We start from the raw sequence: 18,267 nt of genomic DNA, 5'->3' as shown, positions 1-18,267 counted from the left end.
GGTTGTGGCTCAGTGGCAGAGCGCTTGCCTCACACATGTAAGGCACTGTATTTCATTTTTATTTTATTTCATTTTTATTTTATTTTATTTCAATCCTAAGTACTACATAAAAATAAATAAGCAAAATAAAGATATTGTGTCCATATATAACTAAAAATCATTTAGAAAAAAAAAAGCTGGAGTCCTTCAATTGTTAATGGAGCTCTGGTTAAAAAAAAAAAAAGATTCAAAAGTAAGTTGCAGAGTGATACGTATGAAATGAGATTGTTATCATGAATATACATGTGTGTTATAAACTTTTAAAAGTGCAAGAATGCCTACAGTAAGCTGCTTATATTTGTTACGTTAGGGGTTATGGAGGGAAAATGGAGATGGGTTATATTTTTCCTTGTTCATCTTGTATTGGTTAATGTCAAAATGACCATGCTTCACTATACAAATTAAAAGAAATTAAAATTAAATGAGAACTGAAAGAAAGAAAGAGATGAGAAGAAAAAAAAAAGGAAGAAGAGGAGAAAAAAACTTCAACAATAACTTCAACTATATATCAATATATCACAGAAAGAAATTTCAATACTTTGCATATTTATTGGCCTCTTAATATGATTTAATAGAAAAGATGTCTATTTTTTATTGTTGTTACCTGGGATTAAACTCAGGGGCACTTGACCACTGAGCCTCATCCCCCAGGGCCCTGTTTTGTATTTTAATAGAGATACAGTCTCACTGAGTTGCTTAGCACTTGCTTTTTGCTGAGGCTGGATTTGAACTCACAATCCTCCTGCCTCAGCCTCTCGAGCTGCTGGGATTACAGGCATGCGCCACCGCACCCAGCAAGATGGCTATAATTTCTAAAAAGTGGGACTGTAAGTGTTGGTAAAGATATGGAGATATTGATATCCTTGTACATTGCTGGTAGGAAAGTAAAATGGTGCAGTCATTTGGAATAGTTTGTGAGTTTTTTAAGAAATTAAGCAATGTCTGGTTCAATCTCCATCACTAAAACAAAAAAAGAAAAATTCAAACATAGATCTACCACATGACCCAGTAATCCAGCAATTCTACACCTAGTTACAGACCCAAAAGAAAAAAAAAAAACACATACCCACACAAAAACTTGTGTATGAATATTCATAGCAGTGTTATTCACATTAGCCAAAAACAATTCAAATATCCATCAACTGATAAATTGATAAATAAAATATGATATATAACTGTACAATGAAATATTTTTCATTCATAAAATGGAGTGAAGTATTGATACATGCTACAACATAGATGAGCCTTGAAAACATTATACTAAATGAAAAAAAGCCAGACAGTAAAAGCCGCATTAACAAGATTCCATTAATACAAATTGCCCAGAATAGGCAAATCAGTAGAGACAAAACATAAATTAATGGTTGCCAGGAATTGGGAGGGAGGGGTCAGACAGTTAGCAACTGCTAATGAGTATGGGTTTTTTTTTTTTTTTTAGTTGTTGATGGACCTTTATTTTATTTATTTATATGCAGTGCTGATATTCGAACCCAGTGCTTTGCACATGTGAGACAAGCTTTCTATCACTGAGCTGTAACCGAGTATGGGATTTCTTTTAGGAGTGATAAAAATGTTCAGCAATTAGATAGTGATCAATATATAACTTCATAAATATATTAAGAACACCTAAATTGTACTGTTTAAAAGGTAAACTATATGGCATTTGAATTAATCTCAATAAAGCTGATGTTTTAAGCAGTACATGTGATGCATGCCTGTAATCCCAGTGACTTGGAAGACTGAGGCAGGAAGATCACAAGTTGAAGGTCACCTCAGCAATTAGGCAAGAACCTCAGCAATTTAGCAAGACCCTGTCTCAAAATTTTAAAAAATAAAAAGATATTGTGTCCATGTATAGGACACAATAGGAATGTTGCTCAATGGTATAGCACCCCAGGGCTCAATCTGCATTACCAAAATAATAACAATAACAACTAAAAATAAAGCTGATTTTTAAGATGCATTTAAGTGAATATTGATAGATATTGAAGAATCTTACTCTACTTGAAATTAATTTACTAAACTTCCACAAAAGAAAAAAAAAATCTTACAGCCATGAGCTGAGTTCTGCTTTGGGAGCCTGCTAAGATTTTGAATCTTTGCTGTTCCTTTTTGTCACACCAAATCAGGCCCATCTTCCCTCATAGATCTAGACTGTTAATACTGCTGCTGGATCCATGTTGATTTCAGGTTCTCCTTGTCTTTTATTATTGTTGTTTGGTTTTTTGCTTGTTTGTTTTTTAGTTGTAGTTGGACATAATACCTTTATTTTTATGTGGTGCTGAGGATCAAACCCAGCACCCAACACATGCTAGGTGAGTGCTCTACTGCTGAGCCATAAGCCCAGCCCCTCTCCTTGTCTTTCATAAGTGCATATTAAACACTTTATGCATGCTGGATTCAGTCTTTCATACCGCAGACTTTTGTGAAAGAGCAAATGGATAGCTAATGTGTAGACAGAAACTGCCTGTCTTCTCATCTTACTCAATTTATCTAAACAGTACTGGGTGTTTGCCATGTTTTATAAAAATTAGTAGAAAATGGGAAACTTTTAGTACCTATTATGAGAACATCAAAATAAACTTCATGGAACTTGGATAAAGATGGAAATAAACATGCTGAAGGCAAAAAAAAATCAAAGGCAATTTATATCCCTTGTGAACCCTCTGAAATTGTTATTTTCTACTTACTGTAATGAATAGACACTAGTACCAGGTTATAAGAAATATAATATTGCCATCTGGTGGCATCGCATATCATTGATGTTTTGTACACCCCCGCAATGATTAGTTTTCCTCTCCCTATCAAAAAAGTAGACATTTACTTAGAATCCAAACAAAAGTTGTAAATCCTCTAGTCCTTTTCAGTTGTCTCATTTTACAACTGACATTATATAAAACTAAACTAGGCAGCAAAATTATTTATGAGATTTGTTCCTACTTATGAAATTAGATTCTTTCTAAATGTTGTTCAAAGCATGATTAACCATTGTTTAATAAGTAAAGTGCTGCTACTCTTCATCTAGCTCTATGCTGAATAAGTGGTCCAGATAAGAGGAAGTTTGGTTACTAATATACCCCTGCAGTTTAGAGGATCCATTCTGGTGGCTCTGTCTGCATATCTAAAGCATCTCTCTCCTCTCTGGCACTGACCAGGGTTTCCCACCAGGCACTTCTAACTTGCTACATTTTTTTTTCCTGATACCAAAGACTGAACCCTTTACCCTGAGCTGCATCCCCACCCCTTTTTATTATTTATTTTTAAGACAGGATCTCATGAAGTTGCTTGGGGCCTCATTAAGTTGCTGAAGCTCATCTTGAACTTGAAATCCTCTGGTCTCATCCTTCTGAGTTACTGAGATTACAGGTATGTGCCATTGCACCTGGCTGGCTTGCTACCTTTTCAGGCAAAGAGCTCCCTCCTCTGTGCCCTGCAATAAATCAACAGATGCTTGAAGCACACCCAAAGGAAGGGGCTCATGGAAACAGCAGTAAGAGATATGAAGGGACGTGGGCAGAGTATCAGTGTTGCCTGACATGGCCTGTCTCTCTTCTAATCCTGTCTTTACGCAGATGCCCAATTTACAATTTCAACCTGACTGTCCATTTTTCTACTTAAAATCTTCAATGGCTCTCCAGTGCCTACAAAGTAAAGACAGATTATTTCATTGTATAAGACCCCAACTATACCTCACTTTAATTCCACTCACAGCCTATGCTAAAGATACTCTGTATTGCTTGTCTTTCCACATTCATGACAGGTGCTTCAGATCTCCTTTATTTTGCTCACATTTCTTTTTTCTCTCTCCAGAAGTGTCCCTCCATGTCTACTGACCTTTAAGGAGGAGCATGAGTGTGAAATTTTCCTAGCATCTGCCTTTAGCCCTGCTAAAACCATCAGTAAAAATAGCTACTCTTCTTTGTGGTCTCATCTTAACCTTAACCTGTAGTTAAGATGCAGCTCACCAATTTTTGCTTCCAAAAATAAACATCTCTCTCTCTCTCTCTCTCTCTCTCTCTCTGTGTGTGTGTGTGTGTGTGTGTGTGTGTGTGTGTATTTAGTCCTTGATGACCTTAAGAACCGAGGTTTTATGAAAGTAGAGATGGAGGAGGAATCCTACTATAATAATTGAAGCGGAAAAGTCAAGATAATTAATATTAAGGAAACTCTGAAGGATTCTGTTTTAAAAGGGATGGTAGAAATAGAAAGAATGTGGATCAAATTCATAAGATATATGTAATATTTTTTATGTAATGGAACTTCATTCTCCCAAAAGAAATGTCAACAAGACATAAATCTTAAATGAGAATGAAGGGAAAGACTATCACCATGGTTTGAGCTTGGACTTAGAGCAGAAATAAAGGAAGCTTCCTAGAACAATGTGGGGCAGAGATTGGGGACCCTTCATTGAATATGCTTATTTGAATTGACCCAAAATCAAAGTCACTCAGGAGCTGTGATAACAGTAGCCCAGGCTGTGGTGGCTGTGGAAAAAGCCTGGCTGTGGTAGTGAGACAAAAAGAGGTGATGCCTGAGTAAGGAGAACTTGCTCATGGCACAGAGGCAGACAGAGATGGAAAAACATCTTCTGGAACACCACCTACACTGTGAAGCCATAGATCACATGACTCACCTACTGAAAATAGTTTTCCAGATTTACTTTTCTAGACAATGTTACCATTGTACTGACCTCTAGGAATGGATCAGTCCCTAGTCCTTGGACTTTCCATACAGTGAGAGTCAAGATGGAACAAGAACATTTTCACTGTAGCTGCATGGAGACTCCTGAAATTTGACTCTAATATTAAAATCTTCCTCCTTATTTTATCCCACAAGGTAAGTTGAGACGTAATACCAGTTCCTTATATTCCTCCCAGCTATAGGACATACAATTGTACATCTGTCTGTCCTTTATACATCAAGTAATACCTTGAGGTACTTTGATTTGTGTGTCTTTGAACAGGCCCTCGTCCCTGGCTACCTAAAGCATCAATATGCTGAGGAGGGTGGAGGGTTGTGTCAAGAGAGATCAGGATGGCAATGTTAAAGTAGAAATAAATGAGAAAATTGCTTTTTAGTTTTTGGTGGCCAAAATAGATTTTCATGTCTGCAGCAAGACAACCAACTTGAAAGTTAGGATTTGTCATGAGACCAAAAATCCCAAATTACTTCCTCTCTCATTGTAACACATCAAGCTAGTCTTGGTAGATTTGATGGGCAGAACTTATATGGTGAAGTCTTCAAGCAAATTGAATTAAGTGAAAGCAAGAAATTTTTACCCCTGAAAATTTGGGAAGACTGTACAGAAAAGAAAGGAAAAAGAGGTAGATAAGGCTAACCTTATCTATGCCAGGTCTCGTGTTTTCCCCAACTTGAAACCAAACCTCAGAACAAGTGAGAATCTTAAGGAGTATTAAGCAACCAAAGTCACCAAAAATCATAGCATGTTTGTGTGGAAATAGCACAGAGGGGCTCCCAAACCTTATTCTTGTTTTCCATTCATAGTACAAGGGACAAAAATATAGAAAACTGGTTTCCAGTACCAGGAAATAAGGGAATCAAAAGTGCCTGTATGTTTTTCTAGGGAAGACAAAGGAGCATGGGGAATTATAGACAGTACTAGGACTAAAGTCCCCTGCTGGGTGGGTTCCTGTGCTCTCCATCAGAAGAACCAGATAAGGGGCTGGGATTGTGGCTTAGTGGTGGAGTGCTCCCCTAGCACGGGCGGGACCTGGGTTCGATCCTCAGCACCACATAAAGAATAAAGGCATTGTGTTGTATCCATGTACACCTAAAAAATAAATAAAAAAAAAAGAAGAACCAGATAAACGCACAAGAAGCCTCTTGACTGGGGGCTTCTTCTGGAGCAAGAAGGAAGACACAGCAGCATTATCAGGCTGGTCAAAAGACAGAGATATATAGCTTTTATTGCATCCATGGGGTAGGCAGGGCCCAGTCTCTTATTGTCACCACATGCAGAAGAGGAAATTAGTTGTGCTCTTCTTCATCATGTCCCTTCATGTGTCCCGTGTCTCACTACCATCTTAAGTCTTCACCTGCAGGGGAGGGGAGGGTTTACTATGCTAAAAGTAAAGGTAATTGCAGGTTACTTTAGTGACTACTCTACACATGTGTTTACCTCTCGCCACCTAGAATGTGCTCTTTTTTTTTTTTAAGTAGCAATTTGTGCTCTTTTTTTTAGACCTTTATTTTATTTATTTATATGCAGTGCTGAGAATCGAACTCAGGGCCTCACACATGCTAGGCAAGCGCTCTACCACTGTGCCACAACCCTAGCCCCATGGGGTGTGCTCTTTTTCATCTGGGAAATCCCTAATATTATTTTCAGAACAGAGCAGGCTATTGTCCTATCTCAGTGGGTTTGATTGTTGACTCCTTGGCATTTCTGCAGGCCACACAGTCTCAGAAGGCTGAGCTAACTTCCCAACCTCCTATCTCCAGGACATTATCTCACTTCCTTAGCCTTGAAGACTGTTCCACTTTTTAACTCCTAATTTCCTAGTAGTCTGATAATGATACAAAATTGAGATTTAGCCTGTCTGTCTCATTCTCCCCTGATTTGATTCCCTTAGTCTTAAGGGAGTCTTACTTTTCAAGGGGAAAGGAGGTGACCCTGACTGTCTCAAAAGCAAAACCACCACAGAATGAATGTATTGACTCCCAGACCAAAGCCAAGAACAAGAGCTGTGAGTTTTGGACAGTGGCATGCTGGTAAATGATTAGAATTGGTTCCAAAAAATAATATTAATAACTAAACATGGTGGTACATACCTATAATCCTGGCTACTCAGGAAGTTGAGGAAAAAAGATCAAAGCTGTGAGACCAGCCTGGGCATCTTAGTGAAACCCCATCTGAAAATAAAAAATTTTAAAAAAGCTAGGCATGGTGTACACGCTGTACTCCCAGCAACTCGGGGGAGGGGGAGAGGGGCTAAAGTAAGAGGATCCCAAGTTTGAGGCCAGATTCTACAACGTATCCAGACCCTCAGCAACTTAGCAAGACCCTGTCTCAAAATAAAAATTTTTGAAAAAGAATTGGGAATAAATATAACTCAGTGTAAGAACATGGTGGATTCAATTTCCAGTGCCATAAAAGGAAAGCAAATTAAAAAAAAGAAAAGCAACACAAGCGAAAATAGACAAAGACGGTTACAATAAATAAGATGTTTCTGGATAGCAAAAAAAAAAAAAAAACAATGAACATAATGAAGAGATAATTTACAGAAAAGAAAAATATACAAAAAACTCAATGCAACAGAAAAAAAATCCAATTAAAAAATGGACAAGTGACCCAAATTAGTTAATTCATTAAGTGAAAGAAATCAGGCACAGAAAGACAAGTATTGCATGTTCTCACTCATGGGAAAGCTAAGAATGTTGATTTCATAACAGTAAGAGTAGAATAGTGATCACTACAGGATAAGGAGGGTAGCCTGTAAGTACAAATAGGAAAGGGAAGAGAGAATTGAGAGTGGTTTGATAATGGTATGAAAACAAATTTAGCTAAGAGGTTAAGTCTTAGTGTTCTTCAGAAGAATGGGGTGACTATAGCTCACATTAATTTAATATATTATATACTAATTTATTATCTCAAAGAAGTAGGAGAAAGGAGTTCAAAGGCTCCCATTAAACTGATTAATGTTTAAAAAGGAAATGCTAATTACCTTGATTTGATCACTACAACTTATATACACATATCAAATTATCACACTGTAGTCAATGGATATGTACAATTATTAAACATTTATTTTAGAATTAAATTAAGATTTTAAAAAGTGTTGATTTGTAGTGTCTTCCACTTTCCTTGGTGTAAATTCTATTATGACAGCCAATTTCAACACAGCACCTCTGCACATGGAGTTGGTAAGAGAAGTGTGGTAGCATACTATTATGTGGTAATTACATCATAAAAATACGATAGATGTGAAGAAATGCATAGATATTAGCAAAATATAGTCAAATAATTAGAAAGTAATGTGTTTAATATTACATTTGTTTAAGTATAATTTAATTGAAAATGTGTATTTAATTGCAAATGTACATTTTAATTGCAACTTTAATAAAGAGCTTACAGAACTTCTGAAAATTTAACAATCAGCTATTGTAAGCCAGTATAAGCCAACTCCAGCACACAATTGATTTCAACTATGAATAGGAGAAAATCATACCAAGAATCTAGATGGCACCATCCTCACCTACATGGTCCAAGGAGCCAACCCAACCTGCCATATCCCAAGAAAGAAGAGCTAGTATCCAAAAAATTTGCAGCCATCCTTGTTCCCCAATGCTACAAGAACAATGGAGTCATCCAAGAGATAACTAACTTTATTCAACGGAGCTAAATTTGAGAGATTTTTTTTTTCTCAGTATCAAGAGAAGTGAAAAGATGTAAGGAAAACTGGCTTAATTATTGAAAATTAAGTACAATTTCAATGCACTTCTGTGTATAATGTGGATAAATGTGTTACTCCCACAACACTTCAAAGAAAGGAATCACAGAAGTTAAAGATCATCCAAATTGATAATACTGTTCCTCACAGCTCACTTTCTAAATGTGTAGACATGATTCCTGCTCGCTGTCAAAACAAAGCATAATGAGGTCCTGGGGAACATAGTTCTCATGGGAGAAATGCTTCTGAGTAGAACTCCCAAGAGGTGAAGAGTACTTTCCAAATCTCTCAACAGTGTTTTTTTTAAATCTGGATCAAAGGAGATCTAGCTAATAATGAAGCTGATTCAAGCCTATAAGCAGTGTAATCACACTCTATAAAGAATTTCCAAGAGCTGGAGATCTCATAGATTCTTAAATCAGTCCATGGTTAGCTCCCCTGGAAGGTTCTGATTCTATTCCAAAACAGATCTGGTAGCCCATCTCCACAAGCCAAAGGCATGCTCTGAAGGGCGCTGTCCTCGCCTGCTGGACCATCTGAGAGCAGACCCCACCTCCAAGATTTTGCTGCTGTGTCCTTGTGAGTCCAAGAAGAAAATCGTTCTTAAAGCTGGGTCAGTTCTCAATAGGAACAAATGATTAATTTCTAGACTTTAAAAGTTATAGCAGCCAGGTGCAGTGGCACACTCTGGTAATCCCAGCAGATCAGGAAGCTGAGACAGGGGGATCACGAGTTCAAAGCCAGCCTCAGCAAAAGTGAGTCACTAACGGCTGGGGCTGTAGCTCATTGGTAGAGCACCCACTTCACATGTGTGAGGCACTGGGTTCAATCGTCAGCACCAAATAAAAATAAATAAAGATATTGTGTCTATCTACAACTAAAAAATATATTTTTTTAAAGTGAGGTACTAAGCAACTCAGTGAGACCCTGTCTCTAAATAAAATACAAAATAGGGCTGGGAATGTGGCTCAGTGGTCGAATACCCCTGAGTTCAATCCCCGGTACCAAAAAAAGGCTGTAGCAGTTTTGTCAAAAAAAAAAAAACAATATTTAGTCTGTCTTTTTTCCCTAGCTGCTTCTTCAGTTCATCTTCTAATCCCAGAGTTAATTGATTAGGCATATTAATATTTTTTGTACTGACAACAGAACCCAGGGGCTGCATCCCCAGCCCTTTTTATTTTATACTTTGAGAGCCTCACTAAATTGCTGAGGGCCTGGTTAAGCTGCTGAGGCTAACCTCAAAAGTGCATCAGCTCCCACTGGGATTACAGGTGTGCACCACCACATCTGGCTATGCTTTGATTTTTTGCAAGGTGAGAAAAGGCATCACCTCTAAGGGTTAGGAAGTCAGCCTTCTAGTGAAAGGAGCACAACAAACATCTACTTTGTGGATTCCATCCCGACCCTGTATGAGGGTCCTGGTCCTACACCTCACTCATTCCTTCCCTGGCAGCCTCTGCCTTGTATCCCTTGTCCAGAGCCCCTGCATCCTGCTGTTTTGATTATCAATTCTATGAGTGATGTCACTAGATTCTTATTTTTTTTCATAAAATACTTGTAATATTAAATTACAACTATTTATAAGCTGAACTTAACCATACTAAATACTATTTAAAACAAAAAAAAATAGAGTATATATCCAATTAGCCAAGATGTAGATATTTTAAAATATTTTTTCACTGATGAATCCAAATTTTCTTCACTCCCCAAATTTACATGCCTAAGATTCCACAGCTCCAAAACATTAGTAAGCCTATAATAAAATGTTACATTTTAAAACATTTTCTAAAATTGCTCTATCTTAGTGACTCAGTCCTGCAAACATCTCCCAGATCGACATGGCTTCTACTTCCAGGAAGTCTTCTCTACCCACCTCCCCAGTCTGCCACCTACTATGACTCCACCCCAAATCAAAACCACCACCTCTGCTGTCACTCCTCTGAAAAGGAGACTGTTCTGGGGCCACCAACCATAACCACATGGGTGTCCCTACCCTGCCAGCCAGGATGCCCAGGGCCAGACAGGAAAGGAGCAAGTAGAAGGAGCCCTCTCCCTGCAGACCACTGGGGAAAATGCACCTGGACTCGTGTACCACAGCCAGGGGAGAACCCAGATTGGTGAAAAAAGACATTTTTATTATAGATAAGGATTCATCATGTACATTATTTTCATTATATATGAATACCCAAATAATTGTCTCATTAGTATAATCCTGGTATAATTTGATTTGTGAAAACTAGATTTTCATTACAAAAATTGAAAAATACATAATTTGCCCAAGATAGAAGTACATTTATGGTACATATTTCCTATTACTGATAGAAAACAAATTTGGCTAATAATTGGCACCATATACATGCTCTCAAACTATGCCATCTCTTTTACTTCTAGCCAAAGACAGTACCACCATCCATCGTCCTAAAAGAAATCAATGTATTCCTCCTTCTGAATATAAGGTAATAAAAATTTAATATAGTCTTCTGTTTGTGGAAAAAAGTCTATAATCAACATTTCTATGGACCCTATAAAGTAGGATACATTCATATTATTAATAATTACTGGATATTATAATTTGCAGTTAATTATTTTAAATAATAATAAAGGTAAAACATGTTTGAGACTGGTGCTGAGATCTCTACATAATTAGACTCTTACTAGTTTTTTGGGAGAAGTTTTTTTGTTGTTGTTGTTGTTGTTGTTTTTGGTTTTTTTTGAGACAGAGTCTCGCTAACTTGCTTAGGGCCTCACTAAATTGCTGAGGCTGATTTTGACTATCGATCCTCCTGTCTCAACCTCCAGAGCCACTGGGATGACAGGCTGAGCCACCGTGCCCAGCACTAGTTTACTTTTTGTTGTTTCTGAAAGGATGCAAAGCAGCAGATATGTAAGCTGAACAAATCTAATGATTTAATAAACAACTTAAGGATTATAGTCAATTATGTTGTTTTATATTTAACAATATAATTGCTTAGCAATTTGCTTAGATAAATATGTTAACTTTCTGTACTATAGTAACCATTTTACTATCTATATATCTCTCAGAAGATCATGTTGTATACCTTAAATAAACACAATAATTTTTGTGGTACTGGGTATTTTTCTCAGGGGTACATCCCCAGCATTTTGATTTCTTATATTGAGACAGCATCTTACTATGTTGCCCAGGCTGCCTGGAACTTGTGATGTTCCTCCTTCAGCCTCCCAAATAGCTGGGATTACAGGCATGTATCACTACACCAAGCTAGCAAACAGTTCTTATTATTATACTGCAATTGTCTTTTACAATATAAATTCTTATTTCTTGGAGGATAGTCTTGTAGAGCAGGAGAACTCTTCCCAAAAGAGAAGACAGCCAGAGTGAATCTTGAGGCACAAAGGTAAGTTAAAATGAATCTGGGGCTGAGAGTGTAGTTCTGTGGTAGGACGCTTGCCCCAGCATCGCAGAACGTTGGGTTCCACCCCAAACAAAAGATGAATCAGGTTACTCATACTTCCAGAAGGAAGAAGGGTATTGTCCCCTGAGGACACAGATAAAAAGAAGACTATAGAAACATGTGAATTCAGCAGGGAATGGTGTGGCACGTCTGTAATCCCAGCAGCTCAGGAGGGTGAGGCAAAATGTTTGCCCCTTCAAAGCCAGCCTCAGCAAAGAGAGGCGCTAAGCAACTCAGTGAGACCCTGTTTCTAAATAAAAATACAAAATAGGGCTGGAAATGTGGCTCAGTGGTCAAGTGTCCCTGAGTTCAGTCCCTGGTACCAAAAAAAGAAAAAAGAAAGCAAAGAAAAGAAAGAAATGTGCAAATTCAGTTGGTAAGGATAATCAAAAGTTCAGGGCCATCCTAAGTAAATTAGAAAGACTGTGTCTCAAAAATAAATAATAAAAAGGAATGGGGGTTTAGCTCAGGGGTATAGCACCCTGGGTTCAATCCAGGGTGTTAAAACACCAGAAGCAAACACCAGATCACAAATTTTCATACAGAGTCCTCATGGGAAGAGACAGTTTGAAGATATTAAGTCAGAAACCAACAGTAGTGATGGCAAATGTGGAGTAATTGTTCCATGCTACTCCATACCACAAAAATTCCTTTCTATGTGGTCCCTCTTTCAGACACAAAGCCATCATATGCACTTCTGTGCACACACATCCCTATGCTTGGCCTTCCAACATTTTTGTACAATGTCTCCCTTTAAAGGAATATTTCAGGACACCTGGAAACCAACCAGTTTCAGAGGGTTGTCTTGCCAAGCAAACTCAGATGATTGATAGCATATGCTTTCTATCTAAATGTAGAAATCCTCCAGTTACCTTCTAGGCTCTGGTCATTAAACAAAAACATTCTCTAACCTCCTCACTGTGTTGTTTCCCATGTCTGACTTCACCATTCATCTTAGCAGACTGCAGAAAAACATGAGAAGAAACAAAAACACATCGCTGGACACCACAGTGACAAATTTCATTCTCTTGGGCTTGTCTCATCCCCCAAATCTACGAACCCTCCTCTTCCTGGTCTTCTTCATCATTTACATCCTGACCCAGCTGGGGAACCTGCTCATTCTGCTCACGGTGTGGGCTGACCCGAAGCTCCATGCACGTCCCATGTACATTCTTCTGGGAGTGCTCTCATTCCTGGACATGTGGCTCTCTTCGGTCATAGTTCCCCGAATTATTTTAAGCTTCACTCCTGCTAGTAAATCTATCTCATTTAGTGGCTGTGTGGCTCAGCTTTATTTCTTTCACTTCCTGGGCAGCACTCAGTGCTTCCTCTACACCTTGATGGCCTATGACAGATACCTGGCAATATGTCAGCCCCTGCGCTACCCACTGCTCATGAATGGCAGATTATGCACCATCCTTGTGTCTGGAGCTTGGGTGGCTGGCTCCATCCATGGCTCTATACAGGCCACCTTGACCTTCCGCCTGCCCTACTGTGGGCCCAACCAGGTGGATTATTTTTTCTGTGACATCCCAGCAGTGTTGAGACTGGCCTGTGCTGACACCACTGTCAATGAACTTGTGACCTTTGTGGACATTGGGGTAGTGGCTGCCAGTTGCTTCATACTGATCCTGCTCTCCTATGCCAACATACTCCATGCTATCCTCAAGATTCGCACTGCTGATGGGAGGCGTCGGGCCTTCTCCACCTGTGGCTCCCACCTAACTGTGGTCACAGTCTACTATGTCCCCTGTATTTTCATCTACCTCAGGCCAGGTTCCAAGAGCCCCCTGGATGGAGCAGTGGCTGTGTTTTACACCGTGGTCACTCCACTACTGAACCCCCTCATCTACACCCTGAGGAACCAGGAAGTGAAGTCTGCTCTGAAGAGGATAACAGCAGGTCGAGGGACTGTGAATGAAAATAAGTAGCTACAGACTCAGGAACCACCATGTCACCATCACATCCCTGCTTTCAGCTGCTGCTTCATGTGACAGATGCTTAACAAACAGATATTGAAGTAAGCTGAACTCAATGTAATTCTCCTAGAAAGAAAAGCTCCTGGTGCTACATTCAATCCCAACAAATTGTCCATAGTTGTTCTGACCCATGCCTCAGAAGAATGCATATTCTGGCTATGAAGAATGAATGCTTTACTTAGAAGGAGGGGGAATCATTCCAGGTAAATTTGGGGGAAAAAAGGTTAGGAACAGTGGTGCACATCTGTAACCCCAGCTACTTGGGAGGCTGAGGCAGGAGGATCACAAGTTTGAAAACAGTCTGTGTGGTTTAGTAAGACCCTGTCTCAAAATAAAAGGGTTGGGGATGTAGTTCAATGGTGGTACACTTGTCTACCATGCATGAGTTCCTGGGTTCAATTTCCAGCACTATGAGTAAAAATAGGTGTGGGGAGAGGCCAACATAATAGAGCCCCATTTCCTGTCATCTATTTGCGCCCCTCCTAATTTCCCAAACTGCACATAAATAAACCCAGACCTCTTAACTTAGAATTTAAAGTTTTATACATATATACATATATATGTATAAAACCTCTGCACACTTCATCTCCCAAAACATCTCTATCTCCCTCTTCTCCCTCAACCTCATTAATTTAACTGTCATTCCTTAAACACTCTCTATACTTTCCTGCCTCAGAGACTTTGATTAAGATGGTTCCTTATCTGGAATGCCTTTCTTCTGTCTCCCTATTGGTGAGCTGGAGTTTTATGCTTCTTTCAAGGCCCAGGAAAAATCCTCACTCTACAAGAAGCTTTCTCTGATTCTCCTAGTCATGACTATATCCTCCTCCTGTATTCATGTAATACTTTGAACTTTATAATGGTGCTTCTCCTTGGTTAGATAGGGGTTCTGGAGAACAAAAAGCAGGTTGCATTGGTGTTTGTGGGAGACCAACCTTGCACGTGACTGAGTCACACTCCCCAGCTGGGTACTGAGGCGTTCAGTCACAGAAGTGTGGCAGAGCTTTCCTCACCCTTCTTGGGTTTGAGGGATGGTGTCTTGTGCATGGGTGTTTCTTGCTACAGCCCCATGGGTAAAGCTACGCTCACCTGTTCCTTTGTAATATAACCCCTTGCCCTCTTTAGGATAGAATCTTCCATGGAAGTGCCTTGTATGTGTCCCCTTCTCTTACTGTGCCCTTGGGTGTGACCTACCCAGATGTCAGGCAACCTGCTGACAGTGGACATCATGAAGATAGACTCAGCCCCCTGAAACCTGACCCCTTGCCTCATTTGAATAGCTTCTCCTCAATAAAAGGGATCAGCGCGTGCTCGCGCTCTCTCTCTCTTTCTTCGGACCCTCAAGGTCAGAGGAGCCATCACAATAAAAAAGGTATTTGTGTCTCTTGTGTGGTTATTTTGTGCAGCCTAGTCAGCCCAGTTTACCTGGAGTGACCCCTGAGCCTTTTAGTCACGAGAATAGAAACCCAGCAGGTGTCTGTGTTGCAACACCATTTTCCCTAATATCTACCAGGAGCTACTTGTCATGGAGATAGCTAGCTGTACACTGAAATCCATGCTCTCCTTTTTCCCTGATTAGACAGACATCTGGAGCTATAACGTGGCTGCCCCTCTCTGGGCCCACAATAATTTAATAAAGTTGGAATGGCAATTTTTTTTTAAACAGTCAATAGTGACATAAATAAAATCACGTTAAGTGACAGGTGCGATGATGCATGCCTGTAATCCCAGCAGCTCAGGAGGCTGAGACAGGAGGATCCTGAGTTCAAGGCCAGCCTCAGCAAAAGCAAGGCACTAAGCAACTCAGTGAGACCTTGTCTCTAAATAAAATATAACATAGGGCTGGGGATGTGGCTCAGTGGTTAAGTGCCCCTGAGTTCAATCCCCAATACCAAAAAAAAAAAAATAAAATAAAATCATGTTAAATAAAAACCTGAGTTAATAGGCATGGGGTTTGTATAAAACCTAAGTTTGGATACCTTGTCAGGAGTGGTGATTTGGCTCAGGATCTCTGACTGTCTCACAGTAGGAGTTTGATCTTGTGCTGGGAACTTCCTGTGCAAAGATTCAGATCAAGATTGCCCAGTTGCTATGGTGGCACCATGCTTAAAGAGGTTCTATACAAGGTTATCAGTCCTGACCATGAGTTCAGCTGCCAGAAGTAGAGAATTATGAGCACAAAAAGATAACTATAATTTATTGCTAGTACTTCATCCTTCAGCCTGCCTGCTTTAAAGAACCTTTCTCACAGAATACCCTTTTGATGATGAAACCTATATAATAAATGTGTTGAGCTAGCTCTGGATCATTGTTCCCTCATCAAAGGTGATGTCCCAAATGGCCCCAGCTTTCTCTATGTTAGTTTGTTTGCCTTTTCTAATCCCCCATCACCCCTCACTGGTTTCTGAATTAATGGCCTTGCAGGTCACATCAAAACCGCATTACTATTGTCAAATGGATAAGATGCTGTTAAAACCATGAGATCCTGGGTTTATACTGAAGTTTAAGGCATAAGACCTAACTTCTCTCTCAGAGGTATACATACCATTACTAATGTCATAAATACTAACATAAAACTCACATGAAATACAGCATGATTTTTGTGGAACAGCAGCTAACCAGAATTAAGTCAGTTTCAACACACAGAAGAGTGTCAGTTCAAACCATGAAATTAGAATAAGTTGTGAACAACTTAAAATGGAACTAGAGAATATCATGCTAAGCAAAATAAGCCAATCCCACAAAACCAAAGGCCAAATGTTTTCTCTGATATGAGGATATAGTTACTTTGGATTAGGCAGAGGGGAGTGAAGGGAGGAGAAAGGGTAAGAGGGTAGTGAGGATAGTAGAATGAATCAGACATTATTAATTACCCTATGTGCATATATGACTATATCACTGGTGTGATTCTACATCATGTATAACCAGAAGAATGAGAAATTATACTCCATTTATGTATGATGTGTCAAAGTGCATTCTACTGTCATGTATAACTACTTAGAACAAAATTTAAAAAAAAAAAAAAAACAAAGAAAAGACTCCCATCTTATCAGCAGGATCTTAACCAACATTGTTAAGGAAATGATTAAAACATTAGATGAGAATGATTGATTCACCCTCTGATCATTTCAGACATCTTGCCATTATGTTGCAGAAGGACACTTAGGTAAAAGCTTTTCTGGAGGGACCCAGTGTTTCTGCTAATTTGAAATAGAATATTCTCTGATCTAGTCCTAGTATGTCCATTAGAGAGATATCATGATCTAGTGGAGTAGAGAGAGCAAAGATTTTAATGAAAGACACTGGATTTGAGTCCTGATTCTGCCACTTACTATTTATATGACCCTGTGCTAAATTCTAATTAAACTCTCTGAGTTTAATTGCCTCATCTGTAAAATAAGGATATTCATATCCACCTCAATATTTTTGGATATGAATTAAATAAATTAGCATATGTAAAGCTCTTAAACATAATAAGCATGAAATAAATGATAATAAGCATCATCATCCTTGCTCAATACTAGTAGTATGAATATCTGAAGATTCCAAATCAGGAAATGTCAAAAACTTGAGAAATGGGGCTACAGTCTAAGATGGCCAATCCTGGATATCTGCGAAACCAGAAAAATTCTCTCTGGTAAAAATGGACACAATCCCCTACAGGAGGCAGAATGAGCCATTCTACTGGAGGTGACCAATGAGACTAAAAAGATATATTTTAAAAGAATTGGCTTTTCATCAAAGGAAAACATAAAGAAACAAAGATGGAGATCCACTGAGTAACCACAATGGTACAGCACACAATTTGGACCAAATGATGTCTCTTTCTGATGGGGAAAATAAAATTTCCCAGTCCCCAGAGCTACCTTCCAATTAGATTCATTCCCAGTTTCTGACCAGTCCAAGTCTCCATGAGGTCTGGCTCTGTGGCAGGTCCTGTTTTCTAGGTAATCTGATTGTTAGTAGTTATATATTTTGAACTTTTCACCTTTAAATATAAAATGGAGTTTATTACTTAAGCTAATCTTGATGTATTTCTGTTCTTTGAAGCATTCCCTTAGACAAAGGTATGTGGGATTCACCAATAATCAAAATCATCTTTATTAATTTGGTCATTTAAAGATTACCTCCCAGAATCATGCAGAAAAAGACAAGAGGAGGAAAAAATGGATTTCCCAAGTTGCTCCTTGGTTTAAAGATGATATTTGTGAGGAAGGAAACACAGATCCAAAGTCAACAACAAGCTCACCTAAACCCCAAAGACTGTGTCCCACCTGACATTATAAAATTTTTAAAAGTTAGAAAACTAAGGAGTCTCCCAGGAAACAGATTATGGATATTAGTCTTGCCTTACCACAGGGTGCTATTATAATATTCCCTGAGCTAAAGGTCTCACACACCATA

General features: G+C 38.9%; 1 protein-coding gene across 1 annotated transcript; it reads left to right on the top strand.

The window, feature by feature from the left end:
* Positions 1 to 12,858: 12,858 nt before the first annotated feature.
* On the top strand, positions 12,859 to 13,815 carry LOC114079419 (olfactory receptor 10G2). Its single transcript, XM_027920662.2, has one exon. The coding sequence runs from the start codon at positions 12,859 to 12,861 to the stop codon at positions 13,813 to 13,815; it is 957 nt and encodes a 318-aa protein (XP_027776463.1).
* Positions 13,816 to 18,267: the final 4,452 nt, after the last annotated feature.

Source organism: Marmota flaviventris, chromosome 2 (genome assembly GCF_047511675.1).
Source record: "Marmota flaviventris isolate mMarFla1 chromosome 2, mMarFla1.hap1, whole genome shotgun sequence".
Classification (NCBI taxonomy): domain Eukaryota; kingdom Metazoa; phylum Chordata; class Mammalia; order Rodentia; family Sciuridae; genus Marmota; species Marmota flaviventris.
This window is presented reverse-complemented; position numbering and strand designations above follow the sequence as displayed.

What these genes read in the sequence shown, in the direction of transcription:
- LOC114079419 (XM_027920662.2), top strand. Translation starts at nt 12,859, where the DNA reads ATGAGAAGAAACAAAAACACATCGCTGGACACCACAGTGACAAATTTC.